This window comes from Guillardia theta, assembly GCF_000315625.1.
Source record: "Guillardia theta CCMP2712 unplaced genomic scaffold GUITHscaffold_121, whole genome shotgun sequence".
Lineage (NCBI taxonomy): Eukaryota > Cryptophyceae > Pyrenomonadales > Geminigeraceae > Guillardia > Guillardia theta.
In genome coordinates, this window is record NW_005434553.1 from 151,989 (window position 1) to 163,880 (window position 11,892).

Here is an 11,892-nt window from a genome sequence, read left to right on the forward strand (position 1 = left end):
CGCCGCGCTGAGCCTTCCGACTATCCGGGTCGTGACCCGACCGTGACTTGTTGGTGTTAAAAGAGCCAAAGGAGTGACGGTCACGAGGGCTGTTGACATGCGGGGATGAAATATAAACTCCTGAGTCATCTTGCTATGTGGTAAGGTGGGGTGGGGTGGGTACTTCTTCGACTGGAATTAAAGGGCCAGGGACGAGATATAAAAGCTGACAGGGGTGGAAATGCTGGAATGGTAGGGTGGGGTAGTAAGAGACGGAGGAATCGTTGCGAAATAGGTTGTGGGGCTCAAGGGGCGGGGGTGGGGTAGGGGCTCCCTGACAAAAGGACTGGTTTCGAGCGAACCGCTATCGAAAGCGATAGGAATGGCGCATCCGATGCGAGAGCACGCGTACATGGTGATCCCGAGGAGGAGGAGGGTCGCAGCGCCATGGAATGAGAGAACACCTGCCATGTCCATCACTAGAGAGTCCCTCCAACGCCTCTTCTGCATGCGCCAGGTCCATGCTGCAAGACACCTGGTAAGGAAGATTGTTGTTCGTTTCAACCATCTCGTTTTTGACTGTGTGGTTGATGTGCAGGGCATCTCGCTCACAGCCTTCAAGAACGCTTGCAAGCACCTCGGATACGACCGATGGCCATACCAAAAAGAAGGCGACGGAGCAAGCCCTTCCCCCATCAACATTCATGGCTGGCCTGAAAGTTCTGGTGAGGGGAGAACAACAGACACAGAGCAAGCAGGGGAGCATGAAGGCGATGAGTTTTCTGCACAGCCTCAATCTCCTGCCTACCCCATGCTCGACTGCACCAGCAATATAGAGCAAGAGATCACGTTCTCGGATACGTCTGAGGACTTGCAATGCAATTCGCCAGCAAATCAAGAAAATTTGTCGCCATGGCAGGAGGAGACGACCGGGCTGCACGGAGCAGAGAAGCCCAACGAAGAGGAAGGCCAAGATGTCGAGGTGCGACTGCACAGGGACTGGATCGAGTGGTTCGTGGGGATGGGGAATGACGATCCTACAATCGAGTGGTGACGGGGAGATCCCCCCCCTCACAAGAGATGCGAGAAATCCAATATGGCACTAGTATTATTTACAGGTCTTCATGCAAGTGTGAAGGAGGAAGAGGAGAGGCAATTAAGAGGGAATAATGCAACCATATCTTTGCATTCATCTTTAAAATCAGAGGATGAGGCTGATTGTTGGTTTACCCGGTGTGAATGATAGCAATAAATTGGTGAAAATATGAGCTTGACTTGTTCTTGACTGGATGAACGTCTTCCTCGGTTTACAAACTTCTAGTCTCTGCAAAGCAACTGGCAGACACTGCGTGAAAGAGTTGGCAGGATGATGGGTTGAATGTGCGCAATGCTACGGGGTTGTTGTCGTCGATGAGCATCATGCATCTTTTCGGCCTTTTTTTTAACTGAGATATGAATGGCTATCAGATTTTTGATAACAAGTCGTTTCGTTGGGAGACTGGAGGCCTCCCAGGAAAAAGTCACGGAAGCGACGGTGTATTTTGTCATCCGGTCACGGTCAGCATTTGACTGGTACGAGGGGGGACGAAATGTAGTAAACTCGGAGCAAAACCCCCGCACTTTGTTCCCTTGCACGCTCCCGCCGGGATCAGATCGCGGCAGTCCCAAGCATGTCGCTACAGCAGCCAGCCGACGCCTACATGGTATTCCCAAGAAGAAAGAGAACGGCGCCTGATGAGGAACGTCCCCCCGCCATGTCCATCACTAGAGAGTCCCTCCAACGCCTCTTCTGCATGCGCCAGGTCCACGCTGCGAATCACCTGGTGAGGAAGATTGTTGTTCGTTTCCACCATCTCGTTTCTGACTGTAGAATGGATGTGCAGGGCATCTCGCTCACAGCCTTCAAGAACGCTTGCAAGCACCTCGGATACGACCGATGGCCATACCAAAAAGAAGGCGACGGAGCAAGCTTGTCGTCGAGCCCCACCACTACACTTTCATGGGAGTCAGAGAATGGGGAGGTAGCGATGGTGAGACCTATTGGTGCTGGAGATGTTGACAGCGAGAACAATCTTGCTGCCTTTGAAGTGACGAAGCTTTCTCCTGGGAACTCTTCTCCTCACTGGAGCTCAGCCACTCCCACAGACTTGGCATTGCGACACGAGGGCGATGGCTGCGATTCGTACATGAGCGATCAGCAGCAAGGGGAGGAGTCAGATGCATCTGAGGTCGTGATGAGCTGCTCATCTGATGCTCAGGCTGGACCTACCCGTATGCGTGAAGAAGAAGAGGGCAGGAAGGAGTCAGGTGTGTCCATACAGTGGATCGAGTGGTTCGTTGGTGTGGGTTTTGAAGATCCAAGGATTGCGATGGATGACGAGGGATGATGAGAGGAAGAGCAGTGACAGAGCGTCTTAAAGTCGTGCACTTGCAACATGATCGTGATCGGGATGTAATGATGATCACAGTGTACATAGGAACTCAACCAATTTAGCCTGTTGGAATGTACAATAAAGTTTTCAGCAGTAATTTGACTACGCTGTTCAAATCCTCCAGCAGACCATTCTCGCCAGGTCGTTGACGATCGAGATGTAGTCCTGGGTTACACTTTGTGCGCCTCTGCGATTTCCTCGTCCTAATGAAGGGGATGGCGGTGAAGAAGTACAGACATGCTGACCCTTGCCGGGTTCATCTCTTCATTCCCTGGTTTGTCTCCGATAACATCACTTGAAATTCGTGACGATGTACCTGGACCTGAGGAGTAGACGTGTACGATATCCCGAAAGTTAATGCGTGGTTTGACAGCATTTCCGGGATGATGTTTCCGATGTTGTTTGAGACATCCTAGTACCCTCTTCTGGTGTGATGTGCGGGGTGACGGACGGGCTGGAGGACCAACCTGTACCGTGCCATTCCGAACAAATTGAACCGTTTACAGTATAGCGGATCGACCTACTACGTTGGGATGAGTTAGCTGGGGTGTGGATCGGCAACCTCAACAGAAAGTCCTGTGAATAAACATCCCTTGCTTTTTTAAAGATCTCAAAGAACGGCATTCCTTGGCAGATTCCTGGGTGGCTGTCGGGAGTCATATGAGGCTCGGAGTCAGTACCGACCGGCCCGGGGGAGCCTGACTACCTCTGAACGTCACTGTTTTACTTAACTTTGAGTAAACCAGTTTTACAAGATATAAAACTAATGGCGGCCGCCTGGAGAGATATCGCATTATTAACACCAGTCAGCCAGGCTCGTGATCCCATGGCCGCTACAGTGCGCCGTGACAACAAACCGTGACCAGTCTCCGAGGGTTTCGTGATCATATCAGAAGGGCACAAATAAGCCAGCCATTTCCCTCGTGACTATTGACCGTATGATGACAGGGCAGGTGTAACAGGGATCTCTGCCTCTGTGCCCCTCTGCCCTCCTTTAACTAAGACCTGCCCCAGCCCTCGACGCAGCAGCAGCAGCAGCAGCAGCAGCAGCAGCACGCTACTAGAGGACAGCAACAAGAGTGCAACAGCGTCAACAATAGGATGAAGATGATGCAGCGAGATGCCTATATAGTCTTCCCAAGACGAAGAAGGAGCGCCCCCGATCAGCAGCGACCTTCCGCCATGTCCATCACCAGAGCCTCCCTCGAAGCTCTCTTCTGCATGCGCCAGGTCCACGCTGCGGAGCACCTGGTGAGGCAGAGGCTTGTGTGAGGAGGGAGAGGGAGGAGGAGAAGCTGATGGGGAGGTTGCTTGGCAGGAGATCTCGCTGACGGCGCTGAAGAACGCGTGCAAGTCACTAGGGATCGATCGCTGGCCTTACTGCCGAGGAGACGAAGATGCGATGGGTTCCTCGCCGAGTGGGAGCTTGGTTGGATATAGGAGCCTGCCTGGGGGTCCTGAAGACAGCAGCGCCGCGACACTGCGCATTGCAGAAATCGAAGAGGAGAATCCTGGAGCCGAAGAGGGCACTCCAAAAGCGATGGTGGTTGGGGGTAGCATGGAGTCAAACTGGAACAGCATGACCATTCAGCAGGATGAGTGCGGAACAAACCCGTTTGTGCATGGAGGATCGGACGACTTGTGGGAGGTGCCGACAGAATTCTAGGAAAACAAGGATGCAGCGAAAACCGCTACTCCAACCACACGAGCGACGGGATGCACAAGCAGGTACACCAAGGCCTCAAAGTTTGGTTGCGAATGTACAACTATCACAGTGTAGAAGCTGATTGAAACTTGTTTTTAACAATAACAAAACTGTAATACTACGTGAGTACGACGTGATCAGGTGGCATCCATGACCGAAGCTGACAGTCAAAACTCATGTCTCCCCGATTCTCATAACCTTCCCCATCCCTCCTCCTCTCATTGCACAACATGGCAAGAGCGACGTATGATCCAGCATACATAGTCTTCCCCAGACGGAGAAGGAGCGCCCCCGATCAGCAGCGACCTTCCGCCATGTCCATCACCAGAGCCTCCCTCGAAGCTCTCTTCTGCATGCGCCAGGTCCACGCTGCGGAGCACCTGGTGAGGCAGAGGCTTGTGTGAGGAGGGAGAGGGAGGAGGAGGAGCTGATGGGGAGGTTGCTTGGCAGGAGATCTCGCTGACGGCGCTGAAGAACGCGTGCAAGTCACTAGGGATCGATCGCTGGCCGTACAGCAAAGGCCCCACACAAGGAATTGCTACTCCATGCCAGACAGCAGCGTTCCATGTAAAGGACTCGCCGAGGCTGTCGGAAGGAAAGGAAGATGAGGATGAGATTGAGGACAAGGATGATGGGTATGTTGTGAATGTCAGCACTGAAGATTCAGAGCTTCTGCATGTTGAATCCCATCGGCCGTTGGAACTAGATCAACCCGACTCTGATCACAACATGTACATACCTCCAAGTTGGTCTCCTCAAGATCTGTACCTCGAGCCGCGTGACTCAAATCCTCTCATGGCTGAGAGCGATCCACCAGAACAGCATGATGGAGACTCTGCAGACGAGCCGATGGAACTGACAAGAGAATGGATCGAGTGGTTTGTTGGACTAGCACACGACGACCCAACGATAGATATGGATGTTGATTGGACTTGAGAAAGCTCAACTGATAGATGTTTGCACGTTTGAAAGTTGTCAACACGAGAGGTTCTCGTGCGTTTCTTGAAAACCTGCTGAAATGAAAAAGCATAGGCTTGAGAGATATCACAACGTTCTGTGAAAGGAGATTAAGGAAATCCTCCAGTTAGGCTTGTTGTTTCTTTTCGTGCATGTTTTATTAGATAGACCGAATCTTTCGATGCATTAAAAGAGGTATGATAGCAAGACGATATCTGAGTTTGATCTAGTTGCCAGCATAAGAACTTGGACTCAAACTTTGGTACTTCACCGATCGTAGCCTCAGTGCCAACATCAAGGAAACTGGCAGTGGCAACGAACTTTGGAAGATCGGAAAGATCCAGTGGAACTTCTGTCATTTCAAGTGGCTGTGTTGACCACAACTGAAGTCACAGTGTTCCGATCAGAATGTCCGCAGGCTGGTCTGGCAGTCACGCCTTGACCGCCATGCTTGCGGCGCTTCACCATCAGTGTTGATGATGCTGCCCGGCCTGCCTCACGATCGTACCGATTCAGTGACGGCGGCCCAAGTCGGGCCCCCGGGGAGGCCGCGCGGCGGCCGGCCGGGCGCGACTCAGTAGGCCTAGTGTTATCTTTCTTTGTTTTACAAGTGTTTTTTAGGGTTATCCACTGTAGTAACTGAAACTTGCCATGCCGCTGCTGCTGAGTTGCCATGGCGAGACTCAGGGGCCTGTCAGCTGAATGCCACCAGCTGGGCTATGACAGACACTGATCCAGCTCTGTGATGAACACGCCTGCGAGTTGACTTCAGTGAGATGATATCTGATGTAGGGCAGATAGTACTTGACTCTCACTCGTACTCAACGAAGAAGTTACAGTTAGTCCGTCAGATTTGCCGTGATGCGACAAGAGTAGGAGGGAGGAGGACACAATGGAGCAGGATTGCGAAAGTCAACTCTGCTGTGAGATATATGCTGCAGTGAACCAAGTTAAGAGGTCTGAAAGATGGAGATACTTCATGTTGGCAGTTGGTAGGCCCCGGAGGCCCTCAGGAAGTTGATAGTGTCATACCAACTCTAAGCAGGACTCGACCTTCAGTTGGCTGGATGTTTGTGCATTGAGACAACAAGTCAAGGCACAAGAAGCTGTATGAGGATCTGAATGATTGATGAAAGACTTCATAACTTATGAAGGACAGAATGCTGTTTCAAGAGGGGGAACTCGCTCAATGATTGTGAATGATGTTGATTGAATAGAGGATTCATGCTCATTGATCGAAGTCCTTCAGTTGCTGATATCTAGATCGTCTTTTCTCTTTTCCATTACAAGCTTCTTGACCAGCTCACGCCCATTGAATGGCTCAGTCAAGGTTTTTGTTGTATCAACGGCCGTCAACGTGATCTAAGAGGTACAAGGATGAAAGCGAGGTAGAGACAGAACTTTAGTTTCAACGCTCACCTTGGACTCAGGGGCAAGACGAGAAACCAATATGGTTCCTCAAACTCTAGAAGCGCCCTGTCTAGTGGTGCTCATTCCTCGAACCTGAGGCATACTCAAGTAATCTTCTCCACAGACTTGAAGAAGAGCAACAGCCCGCGCTTGCCGTGACTTCCATCTTGACTTGTCGACTCGCAAGTTGACTCTCTGTTGCAGAACTCCTCGGAGCCAGCAAGGGAACAGAGAGAACGAGCATGTTCAAACCCCTCTGATGCGCCTCGACCTGCGGGTGCGACGAAGCACGTTGCGATGATTGATAGCTTGCTCATCTGTGCTGATCAGAAAGTCGAGGATGCTTCTGAGAGTCAGGGTGGGAGTCGTAATGATCCCAAATCTTTCACAAGCAGGATTTCTCGCGAGGTCTCATCGCCTAGAAAAACAAGCACGGCGGTAATGAATCATTATGTCACAAACATGGAAGCGTGCTTTTGCGTTGGGATGTCCATATGAATGATTCTGAAGATGACAGGGAGGGTTCCATACATCAAGGGGCATGGACAGCGTCTCCGAAAAGCGCAGATTGTTTTGCAGTCCGTCAAAGTCAGGTGAATTTCATCCTATGTATCACGAATGTGTGATCTTGTTCTCCACAGACAAATCTTGTCCAGGAAGCGCCAGGAAGTCTATCGAGCCGGATCAAGTACAGGACATTATACTCCGCCTCGATCAGAACAAGAAATCTCTCAGAGAAGCTTTCCTCCTGCTTGACCGAGATCGCGACGGGTTCATATCGTATCGCGATTGGAAGGAGGGCATCCAGAAGCTGGACACGACAAGGCGAGTAGAAGCTGAGAACATGTCAGGTCAAGCTCTCACGTTCAGAGAATTTTCGAAGATAGCGGACGACTGTATCGACAAGTCGAAGTTCAGGCAGTGCGCTGCTCCTTTCCTCAACTGGAACCCCAGCCAGCAGTACCTCCGCATGTGGGCACGGGAGAAGCCTCCTCGGCTAGAGGTACCAGCAGAGTCTACGCCGAGACGAGAATTTAATGTGCTGGAGGCGACTGAAAGCGTGGAGGGAGACGCGAGAGAGAAGAGGAGGGAGAGGATAGTGATGGAGTGGGAGCAGCGCTTTGACAGTGCGCGCAAGCAAGTGGCGGAGAAGATGAGAGAGCGGGGTGAGATGAAGCGTCTCACGGAGATCGCCAAGGAGGATGGGATGGTTGCTCGCATCAAAAGAGAGCAAGAAGCACAAGCGCGCTTCTTCAAGGAGTTCTGCAATTCTATCCCACCCAGCATCACGAAGCCTTATGCCCCAGAAATCCACATGCTTGAATTCGCCAACGCCACAAGCCAGTGGTATAAGGGGTTGGGAAACGCAGGATCAAGCAGCAAGCATAGGATGAAGATGCAGTGAAGGCTTTCGATACATGATGATTACTATCATCGCAAGTTATCTTCCAAGTTGTTTGGCCAAAACCTCCTCTCGCGAATTCATCGATAACATGTAGTTCAGTTTTCCTCCTGATTGAAATACCTTAAGATACACCAGGCATGCGAACAAACACAGTTCACCTCAAAACGGAGCTCAAGAATCTCTTCAATCTTTGGCATGATCTTGCTGATCTCCTCCTGCAAATGAATTCTATCACGCCCAACCTCCGTATCAATTTCGCTTCCTGACCTCCGGCAGGGTGAAGTACGTCTTCTTCTTACTTTTTGTTTGCTCTCCTAGAATATTGTCAACAATCATCAAATTTTCTTCACTTCATTGAGCTCTACCCGGTTTTGCAATGATGAGAACTGGTTCCAGGGGCTCGGTGACCTGAGAACAGACGCATCACATGATCTCAAGACATCGGAGTGAGGCGTGCTCTGCAAGCTCACCAGGTACTCTATTCCTTTCTCCTCATAGCTCGTGATAACTTTCACAAATTCCTCATCCTCTCCTTCTCTCCCAGTCAGGAAGGGAAGAATTCCCAGATCGCACACCTGCTTCCCCCAGGTCCTCGAGATCTTCTTCATCGTCACCGATGTCTCCTAGACGTCCGTGAGCACCTCTGGACCCACAGCACTACATGTCAAGCAGCAACACTGACCTTGCAGTGTGAGAACGACAGCTGAGTCAATGAGCTCGACATCTTGCTCAGCACAAGCCTTGTAAGCCCCTGACACCAGAAAGGCGAGGCAAGGCCCGCTGTCAACCTATGTGAAGAGGTTCCAAGAATGTTCACCTGGGAAAAGTTTGGGAATGTCATCGTCACTGACGGGAATCAACTCCTCTCCATCTGAATCCTTGTCCACATACGCGAGCACTACAGATAACACAGGTCAATGTTCGCTTAATCGAGTTCGCTCTAGAAGCATCACCGACGGGTGTATCGCAGGGGTAAACAAGTGCATATTCCTGTCCATCCACAACAACCTCCTCGTCCACGTAGCAATCAATGGTTTTTCCTGTCTTGGTGTCCTTTACCACGACCTCGACTTCCTCCTCCTCCATGTCTGCCGTGTCGGAATCCTTGTTGCTTTGCTGCAGAACAAGAGGGGACCTCATGATTCTTGAATGCTGCTTGATCTGACCGAGGATTGAATCTTGCACGCTCCTAGTCTTGGCATCAAAGTTGCGGAGGGGCAGTGCTGAAGAAATTCTGCATGCGGCCAATCCAGGCGATCGAGTCAACGACGGCGTCGCTCCTGCTGAAGAAACGAAGCACGAAGATCTCGACAGAGGGAGAGGAGAGAGGCTGTGCGGCTGGCCTACAGAGGGGGACATGGCTGAAGCATGTGGAAGCGACGCAACATGAGCCAGCATGACTGTCGTCAAAGCAAGCATGGCGACCACGTTCAGTCTCTCTGGCGTCATGGCGGGGGAGCAGTGGAGGGTCGGTACAGCAGACCATACGGAGGTAGGGTCCAGATTTTTGAGGGAGGGTAGGGGTACCAATAGAACGGGTTCTTTTAACCACCTATTTCAATGAAGGTCAAATATAGGGTAGTATAGAGCTAATCGGACCGGGTACTCTTCGTATGCAAGGATGATCAACCAACTATTGCCATTGGTGGGTGAAAATAAGAGGGTAGCTCCACATTTTAGGGGGTAGGGGTGCCAGTATCCTCCGAGGGGTGTAGAAATGCACGGTCGGGGGCTGGAATTTGGAGGGTAGGGGTAGTATAATTGGGATCTACAGGGATGGGTGGGTAGTGAGGGTAATAAGGGCACTCAAAAGAGGGGGTAGGGTCCAACGATTTAGGCGGCCAAGAGAGGATCTGGGGGGTATGTGTTAGGGGTGGGTAGTGGATGGACGGGTGGGTGTTATCTGTTATAGGAAGGATCTCTTATAATTATTGAAATAGTCAAAATGAGATTTTGATTTAGTTTTGCCGGAAATCCCTATGAGTAAAAAATCAGTCAATCTTTGAGCCCACCCTACCCGATTTCGATTCTCATCCTTGGTATACCCCTTGTTTTGCCTTGAAGTACCCCTATGGACAACTGCACCCCTGCCCCTTGGAACCCCACTACCCCAAGGACACAGTGACTGTTCGCAATGGCAGAAGTCGCCAGCCATTGGAACAAGCGCATCATGGGGAGGGATGAAGGAGAGGGGCAGCGAACTCAGAGATCGATCAATGTGTTGGGAGGAGGCAGAGAAGTCTACAACAGCGGCGGAGGCCGAATGATTGTGAATTTGTCATGTGGTCACCATTCTGTGAACGTGATTGAGCTAGTGCTGTGAAGTGCTAGGGGAAAGATTGTGAATGAGAGCGGAGAATGTATCTGGATGAAAAGAATGTTCAGCAGCAAGGAGTCAAACTGTAGAGGATGAATCAGGTAAGGGAAGAGTGAGAATGGACGATAGGATGAGAAGGTGGCAGAGGAAGGGAGGAGTGCTTGCACTGGTATCAACAAAGAACGGCTAGCGAGCCATGCTAGTCCCCATGAACTCGAATGATCGTGGGAAGGACATCGGATTGACCCTGTTGCAAGGCATGTTTGCTGGAAGACCTTTGTAGTGATTGTTGAGAGCGTGCCCTCCTTGTTGTCAAAGATCGGCTCGCTGCGGGATTCTTGGCTCGTGACCTCGCTTGCAGGATGGCTTTCTATCAGCAGAAGACTCAGAAGTTGTGGGGGGACGTGGCCCTCCACCAGGCGCTCAACGGTCAGATCGATGGCGACCGATTCCATCACTCCAACCGCGCGGAGAAGGACTGGGCTGCTGCGTGAGTTTCGTGGCTGGATGATGAGGATGAGGATGACGACGACGACGATGGAGATGATGATGATGACGATGGAGATGAGGGGGAGGAGATCCTGTTCTTGTTGTTAGCGGTGTTGATAGAGATCGAGATGATGGGGGTCATGACAGAGGGAACGATGGCATGGGAAACGAGTTTGAACCATATGATTGTAGTATGGGAGCAACATGCTAGCAAAGAGAGTATGATGATGACAGTGACTTTGATGATGATGGTTGAGGACCACAAGAAGGATCAACACTGATAACGATTGCGATGCTGTAAACGTAGAGATGATGTATGTGAGGATGAAGACTTCATCCTGAATGTTGAACCATTCTCATACATGTTGACACGAGCAGTCAAGATCTGCACAACCTCCATCTGATTGTGCAGTTTATGTGAAGCATGCTTTTGATTGCAATAACCTTGACAATCGCAGACATCGCATCAAGGGATTGATCGGAAAGATCCGCGGAGCTGCCATCACAGGAAGAGGTGGGTGTTTTGTTTACACATCACTCTTCTCTTGCTACTTTTGTGCACTCCGACTTTTGTTTTGAACTCTGATCATCAACATCTGCAGTTGCGATTTAAGCGCATGACACGGCCTTTTTTTTAAAATCTCGAAAGCACTTTGAGAATAGAAGCGACTTGAGAAGCAATAAAGATTGCAACTCTTGGATTATTGGCTCTTTGTAAAGTGTTTGCTTCAAATTTCATTCAATTCGTCACATCTCATATGATCTTTGGACACTTTCTAAACATGTTTGCATCTTTATTTCTGATAATGGCAGCTCACAACTTCGTTTTTCCACACGTATACTACATCCAAAAGCTCTGAAAGCGCAACTCTAGGAGCTGGAAATATTTTCAGATAACTAGCACTTCATGTATGTGAGGAGTACAACCTTGTAGAATCTTTGAGCGAGCTGATATCATCAAGAAAAGTGTTTTCTTCGTCACCCTTCCCCTTGGTCTCTTCTTCTTCATCATCGTCGCTCTGAAGAATCTTGTGTAGAATGTTCTGCGACACCACCAATTATTGTGCTTGACTCTGAGGCTTGAGGAATGGGGGAGGATACCGACCGACAGACAGATAAAGGGAGAGGCAGAAAACAGGGAGAGAGAGAGAGAGAGAGAGAGAGAGAGAGAGAGAGAGAGAGAGAGAGAGAGAGAGAG

At 50.4% G+C, this 11,892-nt stretch overlaps 7 protein-coding genes across 7 annotated transcripts; 6 read left to right on the forward strand and 1 right to left on the reverse strand.

Annotated features, from left to right (window-relative positions):
- Positions 1-361: 361 nt before the first annotated feature.
- GUITHDRAFT_118120 (hypothetical protein) lies at positions 362-1,033 on the forward strand (the record flags this gene model as incomplete). Its single annotated transcript, XM_005822658.1, has 1 exon — positions 362-1,033. One exon carries the CDS (start codon positions 362-364, stop codon positions 1,031-1,033), a length of 672 nt encoding a protein of 223 aa, XP_005822715.1.
- A 616-nt stretch (positions 1,034-1,649) lies between these two features.
- Positions 1,650-2,366, forward strand: GUITHDRAFT_118121 (hypothetical protein; the record flags this gene model as incomplete). Its single annotated transcript, XM_005822659.1, has 2 exons — positions 1,650-1,802; positions 1,863-2,366. 2 exons carry the CDS (start codon positions 1,650-1,652, stop codon positions 2,364-2,366), a joined length of 657 nt encoding a protein of 218 aa, XP_005822716.1.
- A 1,146-nt stretch (positions 2,367-3,512) lies between these two features.
- On the forward strand, positions 3,513-4,077 carry GUITHDRAFT_118122 (hypothetical protein; the record flags this gene model as incomplete). Its single annotated transcript, XM_005822660.1, has 2 exons — positions 3,513-3,662; positions 3,730-4,077. The coding sequence occupies 2 exons, from the start codon at positions 3,513-3,515 to the stop codon at positions 4,075-4,077; spliced, it is 498 nt and encodes a 165-aa protein (XP_005822717.1).
- A 353-nt stretch (positions 4,078-4,430) lies between these two features.
- GUITHDRAFT_118123 (hypothetical protein) lies at positions 4,431-5,052 on the forward strand (the record flags this gene model as incomplete). The annotated part of the gene is made up of 2 exons (XM_005822661.1): positions 4,431-4,499; positions 4,567-5,052. The coding sequence occupies 2 exons, from the start codon at positions 4,431-4,433 to the stop codon at positions 5,050-5,052; spliced, it is 555 nt and encodes a 184-aa protein (XP_005822718.1).
- Positions 5,053-7,090: 2,038 nt separating this feature from the next.
- GUITHDRAFT_165903 (hypothetical protein) lies at positions 7,091-8,017 on the forward strand (the record flags this gene model as incomplete). Its single annotated transcript, XM_005822662.1, has 1 exon — positions 7,091-8,017. The coding sequence occupies one exon, from the start codon at positions 7,091-7,093 to the stop codon at positions 7,886-7,888; it is 798 nt and encodes a 265-aa protein (XP_005822719.1). The 3' UTR covers positions 7,889-8,017.
- A 120-nt stretch (positions 8,018-8,137) lies between these two features.
- Positions 8,138-9,337, reverse strand: GUITHDRAFT_146296 (hypothetical protein; the record flags this gene model as incomplete). The annotated part of the gene is made up of 7 exons (XM_005822663.1): positions 8,138-8,202; positions 8,254-8,296; positions 8,359-8,420; positions 8,464-8,545; positions 8,571-8,668; positions 8,706-8,786; positions 8,842-9,337. 7 exons carry the CDS (start codon positions 9,335-9,337, stop codon positions 8,138-8,140), a joined length of 927 nt encoding a protein of 308 aa, XP_005822720.1.
- Positions 9,338-10,565: 1,228 nt separating this feature from the next.
- GUITHDRAFT_155409 (hypothetical protein) lies at positions 10,566-11,393 on the forward strand (the record flags this gene model as incomplete). The annotated part of the gene is made up of 3 exons (XM_005822664.1): positions 10,566-10,695; positions 11,153-11,208; positions 11,297-11,393. Coding segments are annotated over 3 exons (197 nt in total), but the record flags the coding sequence as incomplete, so codon positions are not given.
- Between the last annotated feature and the right edge of the window lie 499 nt (positions 11,394-11,892).